This window comes from Biomphalaria glabrata, chromosome 2 (genome assembly GCF_947242115.1).
Source record: "Biomphalaria glabrata chromosome 2, xgBioGlab47.1, whole genome shotgun sequence".
NCBI lineage: Eukaryota > Metazoa > Mollusca > Gastropoda > Planorbidae > Biomphalaria > Biomphalaria glabrata.
The window spans coordinates 55,802,153-55,825,806 of record NC_074712.1 but is presented as its reverse complement, the minus strand read 5'-3'; the positions used below and the strand labels follow the sequence as shown (position 1 = coordinate 55,825,806).

Sequence of the window (23,654 nt, the reverse complement as noted above, 5' to 3'; positions counted from 1 at the left end):
AAAAAGTAATTTAAAACAACAACATACTTATATCATTATTTAAGCCTGCAAATTCTGTCTGGATTGAGTTAACCAAAGTCTTTACAATAGGTAGATTAGTCCCAAGAGATGTGAGCAATGAAACACCTGAAAGTTTTTTACCACAAAGACTGTGACTTATTTTGTCGAAAGATGTCATGCCTATAAAAAAGAAAAAAAAAGACATAGTTGCATAAACTATAATAGTAAGTCTAAAAAAAACACTAAAAAACTATCCAAATTGGAAAGCAAAATTTTTATACTAGTAATAGAAACGTTAGATTTATTCATTGAACACAATGTTTATAAACACTTGTGCACTATTAGGGTTTCACAGCATATCTGATGTCCTAGTTGGAAATCGATAGACTATTTGAATCCAACTCACTTGTCATGACCTCAAACAATATTAAAAACTACTTGAATACAAAAATAAAGATTTCTTCATTAGCACAAAATGTTTGCCTAAAGCCATAGAATTTAACTAACCCAGGAGAAGCTGAATATTAGAACACAATATAGAAAAAAAAAAAATTAGACCTAATTTAATATTTTAAAAATAATATTAATAATTTTATCATTTGCTAAAAATAAAGAAAACAGAAATATTTTTTTATAAGTTTAGCGGTAAACAGTAGCAAGGTTCAGAAAATACAAAAGCTAGAAATAGATAAAAATATGATCTTACTACTTTTTGAAGAAGCTAAAAAAAGTTGCACTATGTCCATTTTGCTCTGACTTTGGTTTAGCTGTTGGTAAGTCTCTACAAAACTACTAACTCCTTTATTGACAGTGCTAGCCAATCCTTCAAGCTCCTTACTTGTCACATTGGTTTGTTGAAGCATTGTAGCAGAAATGTAGGACACATACTGGGATAGAATATGAAAATATTTTTTTTAGCAGACTAATTAATAGAGTAGAAGGAAAAACAAAATAATATGAAAGACTTATGCTTCTGATATTTTTATTTTAATGAAATCATTAAAAGTATTTCGACAATCCATGTGTGTTTCTTTACTTTGGTGTGGAGAACTCAGCAACCATATAATCCCTTTTATCTCCCTTTCGTGTGCCTAAATGTTTTGGGACTGAAAAAAAACTTCATATTAAAAAGTGAAACCAACCAAATATTCTATTGATTTGCCGATGAGAAGAAAAAGACAAACTAATCTTCCTTTTTTTCTATCAGTATGCAGTGATTTTCAATGTGATTAGCAACAGACTACCAAATGAAAACCAAAATAAATTAGTTCATGACCCATGAACATTGCAGAATTACTTAAAGAATGAAATCTCTAAAAAAAATAAAATAAATTATAAACAAAAAAAAGTTTGGAGACTTTGTTTTTTCTGTAAGGAAGTTATCTGGTTCTGTTGGGAAATCCTTAAATATCAAAAATAATACATAAGAAAATAAAGGAAATACATCTGTAAGTTTTTAAAACTGCTCTTGTGCCCAAAAGAAAATCATTTTCATCCACTTCAGCACTTGAAACTGTCCCTATCATAGTGCTAATGATGGATAAATGTTTGCTGGGCAGAGCTAAACTAAACAGTATACAATACAGAAAGTTGACAACATTAAAGTAGACTAAGTGGATTAAGTGGAAATATATAAAGCAAGCTAGTGAATTGTGACAATATATATTTAACCATTGCTTAATTTCCTGATATAGATGAAACTAGAGTGATTTTATTGAAAATGAAGCAATTTGAAATGTATGAAGAATTTGAACATTATGGACGAGTTAGAAATGGAGATAGAAAGTCAACAGATCATGTGTGGTGCTCAACAGTCCAAGATGGCACAATTTATTATTAGAGGTTTGAAGAGCAGGGATACTGAAAGATAGTCCAACTGTGGAACATGTTCAATGATAATTTTTGTTGGCAGTTGTGGAAAGTAAACAGTTCAGATTAAAACAATACACAATATGTCTGTAATTCTATGATGATAAGTACAACTGGCTAGATAACAGACCTACTGCAGAACATCAAGTCTATTACTTTTAACTGATCTATAAGATGAAAAAAAATGTAAGAAAATTTTGTTTAAATACTTAATAAACAAATTTCATTCTCTGGTAATGTTAATAAAATAAATGTGTTTCTTTGTTAACACTTTTCCATTCATTTCTAATTGCTTTGATGTAGGTATGGAAGGTACACTTTTTTTTTAATGATCTTGCCTATTGTGTATACATTTGTATGTTGACACTATTTAAAAGTTACCTTTCAAAAGGATTTAATATTGTAATATTGTGTATTTTCACATCAACCTATTTAAATGGAGCTTATGTATTGTTTCAGTAAAATGTTTTGGCTTTGTTTTATAGTTGATGTATCTAAAAAGAGGTAAGATAGCTTCAAGCAGTCTGTGGTATTTTGTTTTATAGCAGATGCCTTTTTATAAAATGACTGCTGCAGGTATTTACAATTTAACATAGATTACTTAAGAAAAAAACATTTATTATAATTAGAGGTGCACCGGATAGTAGCTCCGGCTTCAGCTTCTGCCAAATATTTGGTCTTTTTTCATTATTCAGCAATATTCGGCTCCGGTCGAATATCATCGCCAGATGGTTGGCCACCTTGTACCTATTTAATATGCATAAAGTGGACCACGTTCCATTAATGTCTGTTAAAGAATGGTTAAATGTTTATATTTGAAACATAATAATGTGCTTAAAAATAGGGCCTTTATTTTGTCGTGACCTTTGAGTGGGTTAGTTAACATGTTAAGATGTTATATTTATTGACCAAGTCATGCTGACCTGATGTCTGTCTATATGTGCGGGTATATTTCCAGAGGTAGAGATGAACAACTCACACCCCCTTTTTATTTGTTTAGTCCATCACATTTAGTTTATGATAGGTGACCAAAATATGCTGACATTGCTGGAGTGTTAAGAAACACTTGACCTCTGTAACTAGTGTATGGGTATACTAGATCTACATGCTTGACTGGCCATGCCATTATGTTATTTTTTGCCTAAACACTCAACACTATTGTGTTTGCCCAAGGAAAAAAAAAAGTGTGATGGTCAACACCATCAAATATACACACTATAATAGAAATAAATCTGTAGGCTGACTACGTCCATCTGACAATTTATCTATTTTGGTAGGGAGGGTATAGATGAGGTTTTTTCTTTTATATTTGGTTTTCCTAATGCTATTAGATCTTTATAACTGTAAGTCTAAAACTAAATCTCAATAACAGGCCTACAGACATAATTTAATCTATGTTTACGCACCATCTAAGGTTCAAGCTATAAATATGTTCAATTGATGTTCCCTCTATTAATAAAATATCGTTTGCCGCAAATGAATTAATCTAAAACAATAAATATTGACCTAGAATTTCAGATATCAACTATTAACTAACAGCTACTATCAGTATTAAGCCCTTGAAGCCAGAACCAGAAGTGGTCCTTAGACTTTAAATGACAAGCCTTATGATCAGTTGTTGGTCTGAAATCATGAACACATACATGCTACCACTAATCAAGCCAGATTGCACTTTTGAGAGATGTACATTAGTAACTAGTTTAATATAGATTTACATATCCCATTGACCACACACATCCTTTACAGTTGGTGGCTTTGTAGATACACACACTCATGTTACACAAATTAATTTCTGATAGGCCTATCTGTTTATAAATACTGTTAAGTTTTAATTCATCAATCAGTAACAGAGTTTAAAACAGTAAGGTAAATAAAATGAAAAAAAAATCAATACGTATATAGGTATGTTATTTAAATAATTTAGATAATGTTCAGCAACACAAGCTATTTACAAGACATGTAGGTATCCAGTTCTGGCTTCACCAAATATCATCTTTTACTATCCGGTCATATCTGTCTCCGGTCGAATACCAAAAAGTACTATCCAGTGCACCCTTGATTATAATTAAATAAGTTATATACTTACTTTGGATATCAGGGCACTAATGTCAAGCTCTGGGATTAAAACATTTAAAAGCTTTACAACTTGTGAAGTATTCAAAGCACATATTTCAGTTTGGACATTCTGAAGAGTGGCTTTTGTAGCGTTAACAAACACAAGTCTCTTCAATACTTCATTGCATGTGTAGCTACTGTAATTAGCAAGGCCTTGAAGCTGGTTAGGAAGAAAAATTTTATTCAGTATTATTTGTTTCAACATTTTTATTTCTAAAAGTTGCAGTTGATTGTTCTAGAATATAATAAAGATATTTTGTTTATCATATAACAAATATAAGTTGATCTATAGAGTTTCTATTTTAATTTTAAATAAGCTTTATAATACATTTCAACCTAAAACTTACTATTCCAGAAGAAAAGACAGCATTTAAAATTTCTTGGGCAACATTTTCAGTAATTCCTAAAACACTTGTAAAATAATTTGTGGTATTCATTGGATATTTTAGCATACTTTTGACTTGAACTACAGAAAAATATTGAAAAAGATATTATTTCTACCATTATTCAAAGATTCAATAACTCTTTAAAAGTTTAATCTAAAGTCTAAACACATCAGAAATAAAAAAAAAAAAACAACCACCAAAAAACACAAAGACAAATTACTTTCAGGCAACAAATATCCTTTTAGAATGTCTGCATCAATGAGTCCATTTAAAATAGTTTGTATTGAGGACATTACTGTCACACTTGTAAACTTAGGAGGAAATACTGGAACAAGTTTTGTCATTAATAGCTGCAGTCTGAAATTAGAAATATAGGTACTTACCTTTTAAAGGTTAGAGTTTTTGGGAATGAAGGGTTAAATGCATGAAAATTTTATTCTAATAAAAAAAAAATAAAAAAAAAAATTTTGACTTTTGTTTTTCAATGCATACTCTTAACTTTGAGATGAGATGAAAATGTAAACATTAAACCTAGCACAATGCTTAAATGAAACATTTGTATAGCTTTCTCCCACTTTTTCCAAGGCCCTTTAATAGCAAGTGAAATGGGCAGGCAAAGAAATAGACTAACACATTCACTCCTTACAATGTCTTAACATTTTGAACGTTCATTTTTCCAGAAGTATATATGCACACAACACTTTCTTAAAATCTTAAAGGTCAGAAGTATTCCTACTTATTGCCACAAGGGCTGATTTCTGTAATGGATAAAGGGGAAACAACTCACTCATTAGACAAAGCAGTCATGGTGTTGTTTTGAAGAAGTTGATCTACAACACTATAACTATCTTGAAAAACAATGATGTTGGTCTCAATGATGGAAGTAATGAAAAACTTGATAACATCAAAATATTCACTCAAAAGATCTCTCACAACAGGCAGGACAGAGTTGATTGTATCAATCAAATTACTTGGTGATGATGTTATGAGCTGTAATGTAAAGAATGAATAAAACAAACTGGAATAACATATTTATAATAAACATTTTATTTTGTTGTCTTTATGTGTTTTTACATTTACTTAAAAAAAAATCATACTTTATTTATTTTAAATATCTTTCTACCAAAACAAGAGTAAATACAATATAAGAGATAAGTCAATGTTTAAGTAGTTTTAGGAATGTTTATAAAGTGTGACAGTCCCCTTTAATACCTAAAGGTCTTATAGCATATGATGTTTGCTCATCAGCTGGTCTAAAATGTCAACAGATGAGGATGCAATGTGAGCAACACAATGATTGTGTTTAATTTCCTTTGATGTGGACTAGTAGTAATTATTTTCAAACCTCAGAGCCACCACCAGAATCTTATACTGGTAACCCTTACTTTGAATTCTAAAGTAAGGAATGGAATAACAGATGTACTGTTAACAATGTTTTTGAACAGACCTAAGTATGCCTTGTTGAAAAAAAAAAGATAATAATCCAAGCAAGACTAAAATCATATTCTCAGTAATTAATTCTTTGTTTACTATTTTGTGTAAAAGTGCAGCAGCTTGCAAACTGTGTGTAAACAGATGTCTAGTCAATGTCAATGTTTTGTTATCAAAATATGTCACAGTTTCAATGTCTACTATGGAACTTTTCAAATATAAACAAAACAGTACTATGCAGTAAACTTAATGAAAATCATTAACATGAGAAATTACTCAGTTCGATTCTTATGTAAGAACTAATTCATTCAGAGTATCACACTAGAATATGCCTTGATATGTACCTGCTATTTTCTTTTATGTGGGGGAGTTGATCTATAAAAATATATAACCACACATCCCAGATGTTTAAAAAAAATGTAATTTTATATAAGAAAGTTTGACTTCATGTAATTCTGAACTACAAAATATTTCATTCAACTTATTGTCAAAAGTTTAACAAATATATCTTTTTCTAATCCTTTAATCTTTCAATTAAATAAACAGCAGGTAAATTCATAAAAAATATATAGCTTATTCATTTTTTCAAAACGTTTTCTCTCAGTGAAAAAAAAGAAAGACACTTATTAAAAAATGCAAAAACTTACACTATTAATGACAGCAGAAGACAGTGAAGAATCCTTTAAATATTCTGCAATAACTACTCCTTGAGGTGTACTGCTACAGAAAGAGCTGCTGATGTTGATAAGACTAACTTGAGCAGTTACTGATAGTGTCATTACTTTTACAAGTTTGAGAGGATTACACAAAATATTTGTTATATCAAGTATGGACTGTTGGAGAAAGAATGTCTGGTAGAAAAACAACATGACATTATTAAAGTATTAAATAAATAGTAAGTTGTATTATGGTAATAAAAGTAATGCTGATAAATATAATAGTAACATGTATGTAGATGTATCAATCTCAAAGGATATTTTACAATTGCAAATTTTACTTTAACATTCAACAATGTTCTTTTAGTAAAATGAGATTTTAAATGTACAAAAACATGAGATACTTTGTTGAACAATTCAACAATCCCAGTTCAAGATTTCATTATTTGGATAAAGAGAAATTTATTTCATTACTAATATTATTGTTTATTTTTTTGTCTGCCTTCTTTTGTAATGTTTAACTTGTATTATCTTTGATGAGGTAAAAGGATGAAATAGATGTTAGAAAAGGGCTTTTTTTTATCTTTAAATATTAAAATTTGTGCTCTTTTCAAATATTATATTAGTTTATAATAAACTGGCATTTAAGAATATTCTTATTTTTTTAAATATTCAGATTACCAACTCAAGTAGAAAGAGTGGAAGTCATGATTGTGCAAGGTAAAACAATGATAAGCCTTTTTTTTACTTATAATATTACAAATATGCCAATTTTCTTTTAATCTTAGTTATTAGCACTGAAATTTCATTTTATCTGCCTGAAAAATATCAATGATAATTTCTATTTTTTTTTTAGAATATTATCTTTTCCGGTACTTATTTTTTAAAAAATATTATAAAGCAATCCTATAATTACTTGGTTTGTATGTACAGCTGCAGTAAGGAAAGTGTCCACCACAAGTTGAGATAATCCCAGATTCAAAAGAAATTCTGTTATATTCCTGTCAGATCTGAGTAGATTTGACACATGCAGCATTGCTGGACGTACATCTACATTTTCTGGAAGTATATAGATAAAACAGTATTAATTTGTTTGTTAACATAGAAACAAAAAAAAAGTACAAGCCTTCCTTAGTGATTTCTCTGAGGAAGTTGTAAAATTCACCTAGTCTCTGAGAAATATGTTAAGTTCACCCTCTGAGAGGGATTTTATTTCTGACGAGGTGTAAAGTTTGCCAATCTCAGAGGACATTATTCCCCTATTTCTGAAGATGTAAAGAGCTGTGACAGCAGTACAACTCCCCCTGACTCTTTCCAATAAATGGTAAGTAACCAACCAATTGATGATATATACATATATAACTACAAAGAATAAAACTAAGAAGAAACTTATGGAATATTGTTTCAATCAAAAAGCTTTGCAAAATGAACATTTCAGATTTATTTTGTAAACAAAGGAGGGGGATGGATAGTAGTTGTAATATAATAATGATTATATGGTATTAAAGACTCATTAGGTCTTGCTAGATAATAGATTGGCTAACAACACTTGTTATTCAGCACTACTAAAAAACACTTTCCACAGCTACTTCCCTTTATAGAAACTTTTAGAGAAATAAACAAAAAATCAACTTTAGTAATATTTCATCAAAAATGAAGATTATCCCCTGGCCTAAACTGATAATTAATGGAGCAAGGTTCAAACCAGAGATCATTGCAATGACCAGGCAGCCATCCAATTGGACAATGCAAATTTACAATTCTAAAGAATTATATACATGTATTTTATTAGTGGTTATTTTATTTTTCATAAACATTAGTTACCTTTTGAGCTATACAACACTATATCTAGCATAAGATCAAATAATGGTATTATATCAGGATCAGTAACAAATGTTTCAACTGCTGGTTTCTGAAGTATGTTCACCAAATCATTAAGAAGCACCAGATAGCTTGAAAGAATAATAAGACACTTAATAAGTAATGTTAAAATAATATTCTGAATAATAATGTGATGAAAAAAATATTTTTTACTGCAAAGTTAAGTTAGAATTTTAGACAATAATTAAATATTTTTTTAATGCAAATAGTATAATTTGACTTGTATCAAGCAGACTATATGTAACCAAATTAACCATTCTTCAAGGTTATGCTTTTTAAATATTAATCCCAGCAGGTCTTTTAACAGCAAATTTTAAATAATGAATGAATGAGCTACTGATGACTATTGTATCATCTATTTTTAAAATCAATTATGCCTTAAGAATAACTTAATGGTTATTAATTTTGACTACAAAGCACATAATTTCATTCCTACTATTTTTTCTTGTATATACTATATATACTTTAATGTATACATTCATCTTGTGCATATTAATCTTTTAGATTAATTTCTATTCTATATATTAAAGGATTTGTTTTTCAGTAAATATATTTTTAATATGTAAAAACTTGTTTACTTGCTAATGGATGTCAGCATATTTACAATCTGTCCTTCACTTGGGCTGAAACACTGAATCACTCTGGTTATATTAAGGCCATCTTTTGTAAAGGTGTTATCAATACTTTCAGTTATGACAGTAACAGCCTCAACCGGACTTAAACAGTTTAGTGATAGTGTTGGGTTAGAGAAATCTGCAACACTCTGAAAAATTTTTTTTGCTAAAGGTGAAATTAAAAATACATTGCAAACTAAAAATGAATTGAAACAATGGCTAGTATTTTAATTTTTTTTTTATAACCATGATGATAGCAGAACAATGCTATCATGTACAATGGGTTATTTGTATTCAACGAAAAAGGGACCAACTCAATTTAATAACATTTTAGATTTTTGAAATTATCATAGGTAAATTAGAAAGATAATATTTAGGTCCATATATAATAATTTTATACCTATTCAAAACAATGCATCAGAACAGATAAAAACAATCTAACTAAACAATGCTATGCTGCTTTAAGTAAAAGAAAAATCTATTTAATACCTTTTGTGTACAGCATGACATGTAAAAAGTGAATTTGTTAACATAACTATTTTGATATAAGGAAGTTTGATTTGTTATGTCTGATAATAAAAGGTTGTTAGCAAAACTAAATAAAAATGCAACCAGGTGATTTGAGTGGTCGCTTAAAAAGATATGGTAAGCTTAGAGGGTTAATTAGAAAAAAAAAGTTTTATCATTTATTGTTACAGTAAAGATTCAATCCTCATGCTACGACAAATCTGTACAAATGCTCTTTCTTCCCTGGTGCTTTTAGAGCATGGAATGGGTTGCCTGAGACAGCCAGGAAAACCAATGACTTGGCAGAATTTAAGTCATTGATTAACAAGCATGATTAGATTGACCTAGGAATACACATAGGATGTAATCATCTTGTTTTTTGAAGTATGTCTGTATTTCATAACATAAGAAAGTTAATTAGTTGATTTCCCATATTGAGCATAAATAATTAAGTAATCTTGTATGAAGTACCCTGCTCAATGAAGTGATTGCTACATAACCAAGATGTATCATCCTATTTAATTCAAAATTCTATAAGACTACTACTTACCTTTTGCAAGTCATTCCAAAAGCCAATGTCAGTCAACTTATTCAAGAAACCAATCACATTTAACCCAGTCTTATTAAATAAAGTACAGCTTAGATCATCAAGTTCTAAAGATAAGATTATAATGAACTTCATAAATAAAAGCATGTGATTAAAAAGAAATGCAGCAATTACAATAATCTAACTTTTTTTTTCTTTCTTTTCAGTATAATAGTATAGTATACTAAATCTACAAACAAATGATCACAACAAATAATCTTTGAAAATTACCTGGAAGTATTTTGAACATGTTTGACAGAGCACTCAAACTTTCAATAATCAGGTACAAAGCTTGTTTGACAGTTTGGTCAGTTTGACTTATCAATAGATCTTCTATGTTGCACATAGTAGATAAACTAAAGCAGCAACAAAATAAAAAAAAAAAAAAAAAACTCCACAAGTTTATAAGACAAAAAACTACATCTGACTAGTTATCAATTTTAAAAAAATTAGTTTTCTATTGTTTCTATGTTTTAACTTTTGCTGTGTCATTTGAAAATACACTTCCTGCATATTAAAAAAAAAAAGAATAGAAATATCTTTATTATTTAAATGATATGTAAATATAATAAATAAATATAAGTATAGTTTTAAATGAAAAATAAATAAATATTTTTTTTAAAGCAACCTGAAGCTGGTGATTTGTAGCACAGACTTCAGCTGTTGGATGAAAAGTGTAAAAGACTCTGAACTTTGAACTGCTAAAATTAAATTTCTGAATGACGTAAGCAATAGATTGCCAATGGAGTCTTGAAGGTTGAGGCTTAGAAAAGCTTTGGTGAGAAGCAATTCCAGCTGAAATGAATGCATGAAACATTTGAAGACAAAGCAATAGATTCTCTATACTGTTGTGTTTGTTTTAGTAATAATTATAAAGTAGATCGTAGATCTAGGACAATCTAGGGCTAAATAACCGGAGGATTTCCAGCTACCCGTCGCCTCAGCGTGGCCCTCCGGTGGAAACATCCAGAGGTGGATCTGGACAGGCTAAGAACGAGTAGCGAACCAGGCCTTCTAGCAGGTCTCCCTGGGTGAGCTTTTTTTTTTTTATCTCACTCGGGGAGGGGATGGAACAAGTCCAAAAAGTCCGCCACGCCGTTCCACAAAGGGGGTCGTCATCAGTTCCGGATTGCTGGATTGGCAGCCCTTGCACGGAACAGTGGCGGTTACAGTATAGGAATATGAGACAAGCTCCCCGCAGTTAGCGCCGTCCCTGACACTTATAGCGGGTGACTTAAGACTCGGGGACGGTGCGATGTGTACACGGCACGGCCCGGTTTTACCAGTCAGTCAACCAATATGGCCGCCTACCGTTGGGTGCCCTCAGACAGGACAGGGGTGAAGAACCCTATGTCCAGGCCTGGTGGTTGGATAAAAGCCTTTCTAACCATCAACGGGATAATGGCGCCTCCGGCGCCGATTCCCTACTGGACTTCATCGAAGGTCTAAATAAAGTCTTCTTATAAGATTCTTATAAGATAAATCATGGAGTTCGCTTTCAACCAAAACAACATATAGTAACTTGTATAAATGACTTGATAAAACGGTATATTCAAAGAATTTTAAAAATTAAAATTGTTCAAACAATAGTTTTAAATTAGAAGCAAACATGTTGTGAAACATTTGTTTATCATAAAACTAAATAAAGGTAACAATAGCCACAGTTGTAAATGGTAATAAGATCCCATTGTCTGTAAAATACTTCTAAATGGCGTGCATCTCAAATAGCTTCTGACAATCAAGTACAGCACCTTGTTTGGTTGTGTGGCTTAACTAAATAGCCTGATGAAACAGTTCATTCTGTCATGTGAATGAGTGAAGGCAGATACATGGTGCCATTAAAACAAGGAGCTTCGGGCAGAATAAGCTCATTAGATTAGTGAATCAATTTAAATCATTATTGCCTAGCAGTGTTAAAACAACAGAAGTTCACCTTAAGGATAAAATTGGGAATTCAGGTATTGGGAATATCAACAAGGGTGTTTCAACCGCTCTTGCAACACAGCATTCCTTTAGATCACACTAGAAAATCAAGGAGGGAGCATGATTCTTGGGCAAAACGTGATCCCTTCTATAGTCTAATAATGTACCATTAAGTAGAAACTCTGGGCACAACCAGTGTTGATAAAGCAACAATGAGCCATATATCAATAAATATATATAAATAAAGGATTAAATCACACAAACTCACTTCAGTATAATTGCCATTCATTATAACTTGATTAAGTGCTTTTGTTAAATCTGGGCCAAAATCAACCAGTTGAATTAAACTGTTGATTGTGCTTCCATTGCTGGAAAAGTTTTTAAAAAACATAAGACATTCAATAAAAATACTATTGGATTTGCTGTTTCAGAAAGTTACAAAAATAGGTAAGCTAAATGCAATAAATTGCAGATGTTTTTTAACAAAAAAATTTGTTTTAATTTATGAAATTTAGAAGAAAAAAATTACCTAACTGTTAGAGCTCTTATGAAGGTGGATAGTTCATTTGTAAAACTTATCCAATTTGAATCAGCTAACAGCTTAATAAGGTTGATTCCAATAGTGCTGGTGTTGTCAACTAATAGTTGATTTATATTATTCACAATAACAACAAGAGGCTTGACAAAATCCTAATATATATTTAAAAAAAAATAAGTAACAAAGAAATATAAATACTGTTAAGTCAAAAAGAAATAATTTTGGGATAAATGGGGCACACACAAAAAAAGATATCTAATTCATCGACACATTTCTCTGTATAAACATTTGTAAAGCTGCAACACAAAATTTTCTATTTTTTTAATTTAATGGAGGTTATTTAGATGTGTAAGTAAAATTTTAAAAACTTTTTTGCATCATAATAAGCATTTTTTTTAAAGTGGCCAGCACAATGACCAACTGTCTTTACTTTTACCCAACTAAATTTAAATTATACATTATTCGAGAATTGAGAAAATATAGACGAGGAAAAATATCTTAACTTTTATAGAACTTACTGCAGTAGAATGACTCCACGTGCCATCACTGATTTCCTGCCAATAGTCCCCTAACAGTGCCATATTTTGCAGCATAATCCATAGTGTTGAATTATCCATCTTCAGACTAAACATGATGGGATTCAAACTATGCACTAGTTTCCTTGTGCTAAACAAAACAATAGGAGTATATTTACATTAGTCTTTTAGTTTTAACATTTTTGATTATCATGTATTAGGAGATTCTAGAGATTTATATAAATTACATAAGTCTTCAAATGCCCTCTTCCTCCAATGGTCCACAAAAGAGATGCGACCACTGAGCATGCTATCAGGATGAAAGATGCAATATATAAAAGCAATTTAAAAAAAAACATTAGAGACCGAGTTAAACTTGAACATTTGGTAAATGTAAACAAAGTCCTAGGTTTGGTCAATATTTTGATTGATAATGTTTAAACAGCTAACTACTACAACAAAAAATGAGCAAAAGAAAATCACAATAATAATTTAGCTTTAAGAAATAATGTGTACTTACAATTCAATCAAATCTTTTAAATCATTCCTATTCTCTACTAAAAAGGGTACAATGTTCAAAAGGTCATTAACGTTTGGTAGATCAAACAAAACCTGCACTGCTCTTAGAAAAGCTTCTTCATTGCGTACAATGTCATACATCTTAGCCAGTTCATCTAATATGAAAGTTAAATTTGTTTTCAATGGTCCCTTATCTTTTATTTCTTCAATTAGTTTTATCTGAAAAACAAAGAAAAAAAAAAAGAAATTGCAGAGGGCTATGCATTTTTAAAGACAGAATTCAAGAGCAATGGATCCAAGAGACTTGTTAATGTACAATTACTATTAACCATGTCAACTAAATTTACTGAACTAAAATTTCTAATGCTTCACTTAATATCTTATCAAAATTGAAGATTTCTTTTTATTTTAATATGATTAAAACAAAAAGTAAACGTTCCTCTTTCAGATCTTACAATCTATGAGGCAGATGTAAAAGTCATCTGTTTCTGTGACCCATGGTTAACAAGGGTGTCATGTGGCCAGCACAATGACCAACTGTCTTTACTTTTATCCAACTAATGTCAGTTATGCATTAGGAGTTGGGTGGACTCAGAAGTGCCCTGAAAATCCTGAAATTAAAAAGTCTGTCTTCACGAGGACTTTAACCCAAGACCCCTCAGTTCAGAAGCCAAGCACTTTACCACTCAGCCACCATGGCTCCTTAATATGATTATGTCAATAAAAAAAATTCTTACAAAGATGTAGTACTTACGGCTCTAATCACTGAAGAAAAATTCACATTTTGGAAAACCTCATTTATCAGCTCTGTTCCATTGAGTAGATATAACTCACAAAGTACAGTAGAAATATTCTGAGCTCTTGAGCTTTCTGGGAAAATGATGAAAGACTGAAACTGCTCATCATTGCAGACAACAGTTTTGATGTCTGTAATCTCTGTCATATTCAGCAGCTTAAATAAAAGAACAATATGAATAATCAGTACTTACTGATACCCAATTAGCTAAATGTATAATTAGTTGAATAAGATAATTTTTCCTACCTTTGCAATATTCAATTTAGACATCATTATTTCATTGACTTCATCTAATGTTAAGATTTGATACTTATTCATAAGTATGTTTTTGAATTCCGTTTCATTTCTGATGTAATATTTTATGTAGAGTTGCTCACCTAAAAAATATTTATTCAAAAATTGTATAATCTCTCCAAGCAAACAACGCAATCAGTATCGGATCCTCATTTACTGATTTTAATATTAATTTTTTTAATGCCAGTTGTTTTAATATAATGAAAGCATAATTACACAAGTAAAAGGAATGAAAGTGAAAGTATTAGTATTATTTGAAATATTAAAAAATGATACATTTTTAAAGTCTTTTTATACTATTTTTTTAAAAATGTAACTCACCTATGTCAAATAACAACTGTTTGTCTTCAATAACATTTTTAAACAAGTTGAGTAAACCACTGCTTTTATTAGATACTGTAAGAATTTGTAGAGTATCATCCGAAGAGATTAAAGGTAAAACATCTTGTGTTAGGGCTGAAAAACTGTCAAGTTACATTTTTTTTAATGTGAAAGTTTTCTTTAGAAATTATTATTAAAGAAAATCAATTGAATCATTAAGTATTTATTAACAGAAGCAAGATGTATAAGTACAGATGTGATGGGGCAGTTGTTGTTTTAGTGTCAGACATTTTTATGCTAATGTTAATGCTAGAGGAGCTAAAGGAGGAAAAGAGAAACTACCACAGTCTGTTACAATCCAACAAGAATAGAAAAAAACATTACTCATTAGGCCTACCCCAAATGATAAAATCAATAATGCCAAAGCCAATCAGAGAATCATATCTGCATGGTATTGAGATTCCTTGATACAGAAATATCTATTGAAAGGGACAATGCAGACAGACTAATGTTGTAAATAAAATGATTAGTAATCATTACAATTGAGTAGAGTTAAAAGTGAAAATAAACTTTTATTCAAACTAAACTTCTGGTTGTCCAGTTGTGCAATTGATTCCTGTCTTTTAAATACCAAAAATTTGTTTTTCTTTAAGTTTACCTTTTAGCAGATACTTCAACACTTTTAAGACTATCCACATCATTAAAACAGTAATTGTCTATGTTACACACATACGACTGAAGAAAAGGGATTACTCCAGCACTAGGCATTGACCACTTTTGGTAATGACCTGTTAAAAAAAAAGTCATCAAAATTAGCACATTAATTCATCATGGTTGATTTTTTTTATACATTAAATCAAATCATAGTGATACAGATCCACAGCAAAGGGATTAATAATTGAAAATAAAAACATTAAATTTTGTTATTGAAAGGAAATACCCATATATAAATGTATTTCAAGTTAATAAAAAAAAAGGTTGTCCCAGGTGAAAATGTGTGCAAATGTTTAATCCAATTTTTACTTTTTTAGGTCAGCAGAAATGAATATTTTTATTTGATTTGTTAAAATTTATTTTAATTAAACATTAAGCTAGGTATGATTTTTTAATAATCTTGTCAATATAGGGATTCTATCGTAACTTTTCATCTACAAGAACACCTAAATGTTTTGAGTTTTTAGTTAGTGTAACTGGTTTGCCATGAAGAAGATAAGTACTTTTATTTGCTTTAGTTTTTTTTTTTAACTCTTAATAATTGCATTTTTTTCTGTGTGGAAAGACTTGTTCCAATTTTATTCCAGTTTCTGTCATTCCTCTAATTCTCTTTGTAAAATGTCAGTTTTCTATGTTGTTTTTATTATTATGTCAATTATGCAATCATCTGCAAGTAGTCTACCTTTTTTGTTGTGAACAAATATAATTTGATGGGTCATTTATGTAAATTAGAAACAGTAGTGGGCCTAAGACTGCTCCTTGAGGTACACCTAAGTTTGATTTGGAGCCAATGTATTATTACAGTCTGATTAAAGCAACTAAATAAGCTTAAAATTCACTCTCTTATTGCATTATTTCAACAAAAAATGCTTCAAAAGATTTGTCAATGTCAGGCCAACATCACATTCTGTGGCATCAAGTTGTTAAGGTACAATGTTTGGTTAACTTGAAATACATTTAGAAAAACAACATAAAAAGCATTGTGATTATGTGCTAATAATGTGAATTTATTTAACAAAGTAATAACTATATCACTTACATTCTTGGTTTTTTGAAGGCAGTGATCCTAACCTCATGACTGTTACAAGACTAAGGAGAATAACTGGCAAAATTAACTCCATGACAAGGACCATCTGTAAACAGTTAGGAATAATCTACATTATAACTATAATTATCTTAAAAAACATAATAACATATCTATATTACATATTTACATGTCTAACAAGAAATATTTAATCTAGGCAAATTAGTAAAAAAAAAATACCTAAATGTATTTTATTAATAATAAACTCTATGAAATTATCAAAACTAAATCATCTGTAAGGTCCTGATGAAATTATTAAGAAAAACTGGTTAATGGAATATCTAAGCAAGAACCTATCATTGATTGTTGCTTAAAAGAGTCAATTAAACAGCAAATAACAATAGTAGACAACTGTACCACACCATACAAATCTGCAGGAAAATAAAACTGTATATACACATTTATTACCAATGGTTGTGAATTGGAATGAGGCCTGGACAATAACTGACATGGCAGAAAACTAAATAAATACTTCGGGAAAGCAAGTACTTTAAAAAATTTGTGGATCTATAGCTACTAATTGAAACTGTACAGTAGACATGCAACCAATCAGACACTATAGTAACAGAAATTAAAAAGAGCATAATGCTCTTGGGAGAAGACCTTGAAATAATATCAAAATAAGATAGTAATGATTAGCTGAGAGACATACATTGCTTGGCCACCCTTCAAGGCTAGTCCACAAAAGACAAGATCAACAATGCCTTGGAGTATGAGGATGAATATTAAAAACTTTGGAGGGCTTTGTTTGTTTTGATGCAGGTGAGTGCCCAAATGGCTTGCAATGTGAATTTAACCAATGCTCCTTCTATATATATAATCTATGTCATTAGAGCATGGAAAAGATTGACAGACGGTAAATGCTATGACATAAAGCAGAGCTTATCAAATTAACATACACAACATGAGTAGGCCTAATTGTTATGGATTATTATATTATGGATGCGCATAGCCACATAAGACGTAGGCCCCTATAGATCTATACAAATTAACCACTTATGGGAAACCAAACATCGTGTTTTACAAGCCTACGTCACCAGCCAGTCTCGTGCGTTTTTCACCATGAGGCTTAAAATAGCTCTACATCTTAAACTACAATGGGATCTTTGGCGCCTCTGAGTCACCCAGCTCTAATGGGTACCTGACATAAGTTGGGGAAAAGTAAAGGCAGTTGGTCGTTGTGCTGACCAGATAACACCATCGTTTACCGTGGGCCACAGAAACAGATAGCTTTCACATATCTGCTCTCTATATACTAAAAATGCGAAACCAAATGTTTCTGATTTTATCCAAAGAGGAAGTGAAAAGGTGAATTTTTTTTTAGACATCTAAAGAAAAAGTAATGTAAAAAAAAAAAAAAAAAAAGTGGAGAGGTGGTCACTAGAATATTATATAGATCTGTCTCCCGTAATCATCAATTAGGCCTACTATAGGGGCCTATATTGTTTGTTTGTTTTTGCTTTGGATAAACTATTATATCTTTCAAAGGCAGGCCTGTCCATTCTTTTATGATTTCCATCGCATTCTATGACTCCCTCTTCTTTGTTAATGTTATATACAAATCTAGATCTAATTATCTTCTCTTGAAATCTGTAATTTAGACCTAGATTTGTATATGTAAGACTCGAGTGCAGAGTTGTTTTTATTTTCAACATTATCTGTCAGTATAGGTGCTGTTTGTTTTATATGTTTTGGATGTTCTTTCAGATTTGATGCAGGTAGTCTCGATCCCGAGGCCATCCACCGTGACCACCAAATAACAGTGTGGAGCGCATACCAAGCGACTTGACAGTGTACCAGAACTCGGCATCAAAAGTTAACAGTCTTAAACATGTATTGACCATTTCACTACAGGAGACATTTTTTTCTTTGCACACCCACCCACACGCAGACACACATATATGTGTGGTCTCAAGGGCAGATGATGTAAAGGTCATCTGTTTCTTTGACCTACGGTTAACGAGGGTGTCATGTGGCCAGCACAAGAGCAACCGCCTTTATTTTTTTCCCAAACTAATGTCAGGTACCTATTAGAGCTGGGTGGAATCAGGCGCCCAAAGATCCCGAAATAAATTGAATGCAGTCCGTTCATTTTTTTCGGACGTCTTTTGTACCTTATTAACAATAAGATCTTTCTGGAGATAGCCTAAACGACAGTAGACACCCCTCCCTCGCTAGCTAGGGGTCTGAGGAAGCGCTAAAAGATCCTCGAAGACTTCTTGAAAGCTTTCACCAAAGACTGCGCTTTATCATGAGCATAGGATGACAAGACCACACCATAAATAGCAATATTAAAACTTAGTGATGTCCAGTTAATGTTTTATTAGATTTGAGAACTCGCTGAAACCTTTATCCACTAGATATGAAGATGGAAATCTTACTGGTAACCTTCCATATTATATGATAAGTATCAAACTATCAGGTACATTCAGAAGAGTCAATACCCTTTTTAAAATTGTACTTCATTAGTATTTATTCCGAGCAGTTCTTGTAATGCTCCAGCGGTCGCCTCTATACCATTATCACATGAATGGATCATCCATTGAGTTAGGCCTATTACCATATTCAGAATATCCCCAAACGTTATAATATATAGCTAAAAATCGGAACAGAGGTATTTTTTATGTTCAACATAAGTTAAAGCAACAGCTTCCTGGCTGGCCACTGGCTGACTGATCAAGAGATCTCTTGAACTGTCGTACCGATTCGAATAAAATTTGATATAAAAATAAGTATTCCTATATTTTTTCATTTTTTTTTAAATGGCATTAAGTCACTTCTCTTTCCTTTTAGAAGCGTCTAAATAAATAAATAAAAAATAAATAAAATAAATAAAAAACTAATAACATCCTAATAGCATTAAGTCAGAAATGCTAAAATATGGAGGACTGTGCATTGTTAGCAGAATGATTGATCTCTTAAATCTCTGTTGGCGGACTTCAAAAGTCCCCGAGGACTGGCAAAAAGGAGTGATTGTAAAGTTTCCAAAAAAAAAAAAAAAAGGCAACTTGGCAGACTGCAACAACTGGAGGGGCATTACTCTCCTTTCTGTCCTGGGCAATGTCTTCAGCACTGTTTTGTTGAGACGGCTTCAACAGTCTGTAGATGAGAGGCTCAGAGAAGAACAAGCAGGTTTCCGAAGAGGCAGATCATGTACGAAATATCATAGAACAAAGTCTTGAGTACCAACAACGGTTAACGATCAGTTTCGTAGACTTTAAGAAAGCGTTTGATAATAACCACCGAGAATCACTATGGAAAATAGTTAGAGAATACGGCATCCCAGAAAAATTCGTCCAGATCCTACGACACCTATACAGTCAGTCTAGTTGCTGAATTAAAACAGAAGAAGGAACAACCGAGTTTTTTAGCATAGAGACATGTGTGAGACAGGGGTGCATCTTATCTCCCTTCCTTTTCCTCCCTGCCATCGACTACATAATGAGGAGAGCAATGAAACAGACTGCCTTTGGTATTCCATGGCGTGAACAAAACCGAATGACAGACTTGGACTTTGCTGATGACGTTGCACTACTCGGGGCTACAAATAAAGGCATACAATAAATGACGGAGAGCCTAGATAGAGAAGCACCCAAAATTGGCATCCGCATAAACTTAGATAAGAGGTGGGGAGGAGGCTTCAAACATTGCCAATGACAGATCTCTATGGAGACAGCTTGCCGCCCAATGCACCGAACGGCGCGGGAGGACCTAAGTCTAAGTAAGTAAATAACATTAAATGATAGATCTAAACCAGAGCTAGTGTAGCTAATGATATTGTGATAGTGGGATGGGAAGCGGAAAAAGATCACTGACAAACATAACAAGAGATGGAGGATCAATAAAAGAGATGAGAACTCGTTTAAGTTTGGCTTCCACTTCTATAAGCAAACTATTGAAAATCTGGAAGAATAACATCAGCTTCCCAGTAAAATTAAAACTATTCTTCCATAGTGGTCACTGTACTCTTATAAGGTTGGGAAAGTTGGACACTGAACGCTGAGGCTGAAAGAAGAATTCAAGCCTTGAGAGTAAAATGCTACAGAAAATAAGCTGGGTATCAGATACCAGGAAAAGAAGACAAATGAGTGTGTATTTTTACAAGCTTACACTCTGGCTGGGAAAAAGGAAGAACTCCCCTATACCGTGAAGAGACGAAAACTGAGCTGGTTTGATCCTATTGTAAGACATGACTCACTATCAAAAGTCATTCTTCAAGGTACAGTGGAGGGAGCACGAAGAAAGGGTCAAAGAAAAGCTAGCTGAATAACAGAGTGGACCGGCCTCTCTCTCTCACTCTCATCCTACTAAGAACAGCTGCTGACCGGGAAAAGTTTTGGATTTGGTCACGGGAATCGTCACAGCACCCCTACGACGAGACTCAAGGACAGATGATGAGATGAGAATATCGTACATCACTTGCCAAATGATTAAAGGAATCAAACGAACTATATGTAGAATTCAGTCGGAGGCTGCTAAAAAAAACACTCTTTATTATTATTATACACATGACTATTACATCGTGCTCTTCCTCTGTCTCTCTCTCTCCAGTGAGAAAGAGAGAGGGATGGGAAGGGAGAGAGAGATTATAATGTGATATCCATTGTGTTATCATATTTCTGGAGGTGAATACCTCTGAAACCAATCATTTGATTAAAAATTCCGAGTGTTTTTCAACTTTTGTTAAGGTAGATAAAATGCATCAATTTTCTACCTTCAAATTATATTATTGAGGCATAATTTTGCATGCACAATTATTTGATATCACTCTCACCGCTTAATCGCTTAATATCTGCTAAAGACTGAAAGTGTCTATGATTATAGATAACTTCATTAAGCCTACATCTGATTAACTTAAGCTACAAATATTAATATTCTCTTACCGGATTCCGGCGACGTAGTAGAATATTTTTCCATAAGAGTAGCCATAGTTGACTTAAAGATTGATACATCTTCAATCCAATCTTTCAGTTTAAAGACGGCTCTTTGGTTATGTTTAATTTCAATTCGAATATCCAAAGCGTCACATTTGTAAATAGCTATATAGTTATGTAGCTGTCTATATAATAAGTTATAAAGACATTAAAACCACCAGTATACAAATCTTAAAGTTAAAAGAATTAATAGACATGAGCAAAAATTCTCTTTTAAAAAGAAAAGAAACCAAAAAAAAAACACAAAAAAAAAAAAACTATTCGAGATCTATAGGATTTAATGTTAAGTAGAGCGTTACCAACTACACGGTTCATAGCACATGACACGTTACGAAATGCTTATAGATACATAGAGCCTACAAATGAAACCCGTTGAGGCTTTGATATGAATATATGAGTTGTTCTGAATACATCCAGAAATAAAAAAAAAAGGGGGGGAGGGTAACTTAAATAAAAAAAAGAGATGTATATTTAGTCCTATATACACACACACATATAGGCTATATTTGGTTCCCGGTCATTTCATCCCCGGTCATTTCATCCCCGATCATTTCATTCCCGATCATTTCATCAACGGTCATTTCGTACACAGGTACGCCCTTTCCCCCCCCCCCTCCCATTTCTTTTCCCAACGGTCAGACAAATGATAGGATTAAAAAAAAAAAAAAGAAACCTATTAATAAGACGAGTTAAAGTTTAATTGAATTTAAATCTAGACTATTCACTTTTTGTCATTAACTGTTGTTTGGAAAACACGTGCAATTGAAATACTTTAGCCTTCGAATTACACATATAGGGTGACCGGTCATTTCATCCCCGGTCATTTGTCTGACCTTGGGAAAAGAAATGGGGAGGGGGGGATAAGGGCGTGCCTGTGTTACTGTGATCGCTTTTTAAAAAGTTGGCACTAATTCAACTTTTACCACCACATCTGTAAAGTACAATGCCAAACAGACTGAACTAGTTAATATAAGGGTTGTAAAAAAAGTTCTTATTTGTTTTAAACTAGATCGATAGAAACTCAAAATCGGCCCCCGAAGTGGTCCACCCAGGCAGGTAAAAAGGCAGGTTTAAATATTTTCAGAAAGAATATCAGAATAAAATTATATCAAAGGCAAATGACAGAGAAGAATGGAGAAAGAAGGTTGATAGATCTTGTGTGGTGCCCCAACGGTCCAGCAGACCAAGGGATAGGTGAAAGTGAAGGTGAAGTTGAACCTGGCTTAACTGATTTCATATAATGATTATCTTATTGGTCTAATTGTTTTGTATAGGACCAATCTCTTATTCAAAGCCTTATAAAAAAAAAAAACATTTCGTAAAAAAAAATTATTTTTGGAGAGGGTCTGGTTGAGTTACGGTGTCACCCTGCAATACACGTGATAATATGAACAACTACTTATTTATTGTTGTTTATATGCATATTAAATAGATTTTTTCTCTTTGAAAAAAACAGTAACCATTTTTTGTAGGCTAAATGGAGTTGTTAATATGACAAAACTTACATAGCAATAACAATACATTTGTAGAAAAAAAATTTTTTTGACAAAATCTAAAACCGTTTGCATAAATGTGTTAAAAATATGGTTGATAGTAATTTCCCTTACTAAATTGCCTCCTGTGTTTGTTACTATTAATAGTGAACAGCATGGGCGTAGCCAGGATTTGTTTTCGGGAGGTTGGGGGGGATATTCCCCCCCTCCTCCCCCGAGGAAAAAAATTATATATATATATACATGTATGTGTGTGTGTACATAATTAATCTTTATTACATTCTGACCCTTTCGGAAGACGTTTATTGTGCCCTAGAATAGGTTCTTCCTGGAATATGTGGAAAACTTGTAGACTCCCCGCCCTTGATAGCAAGGGGGTCTGGGGGAGCTCCCCCAACGCGAGGTGAAGCCCCGCCGCCGAGCACTATTTCTGGTATTGAAAGCCAACAAAATGTATATTCTGAGGTATCTGCAGTGC

The 23,654-nt window shown here is 32.1% G+C and overlaps 1 protein-coding gene across 1 annotated transcript in view; it reads right to left on the bottom strand.

Moving 5' to 3' along the window:
• Positions 1-21,932, bottom strand: part of LOC106056167 (phospholipid-transporting ATPase ABCA1-like) — a 55,052-nt gene extending 33,120 nt beyond the window's left edge. Inside the window, exons 1-23 of the mRNA XM_056021505.1 lie at positions 21,633-21,932; positions 16,705-16,798; positions 15,610-15,739; positions 14,952-15,094; positions 14,583-14,713; positions 14,295-14,492; positions 13,542-13,759; positions 13,025-13,172; positions 12,498-12,658; positions 12,237-12,336; positions 10,674-10,840; positions 10,277-10,401; positions 10,010-10,113; positions 8,917-9,101; positions 8,282-8,409; positions 7,374-7,516; positions 6,449-6,652; positions 5,158-5,360; positions 4,591-4,727; positions 4,332-4,450; positions 3,956-4,144; positions 707-887; positions 28-180 (exon numbers count right to left, since the gene is read on the bottom strand). Coding sequence (XP_055877480.1) covers positions 28-180; positions 707-887; positions 3,956-4,144; positions 4,332-4,450; positions 4,591-4,727; positions 5,158-5,360; positions 6,449-6,652; positions 7,374-7,516; positions 8,282-8,409; positions 8,917-9,101; positions 10,010-10,113; positions 10,277-10,401; positions 10,674-10,840; positions 12,237-12,336; positions 12,498-12,658; positions 13,025-13,172; positions 13,542-13,759; positions 14,295-14,492; positions 14,583-14,713; positions 14,952-15,094; positions 15,610-15,739; positions 16,705-16,798; positions 21,633-21,701 — 3,430 coding nt within the window. The 5' untranslated portion in view covers positions 21,702-21,932. The remainder of the gene's footprint in view (positions 1-27; positions 181-706; positions 888-3,955; positions 4,145-4,331; positions 4,451-4,590; positions 4,728-5,157; positions 5,361-6,448; positions 6,653-7,373; positions 7,517-8,281; positions 8,410-8,916; positions 9,102-10,009; positions 10,114-10,276; positions 10,402-10,673; positions 10,841-12,236; positions 12,337-12,497; positions 12,659-13,024; positions 13,173-13,541; positions 13,760-14,294; positions 14,493-14,582; positions 14,714-14,951; positions 15,095-15,609; positions 15,740-16,704; positions 16,799-21,632) is intronic.
• Positions 21,933-23,654: the final 1,722 nt, after the last annotated feature.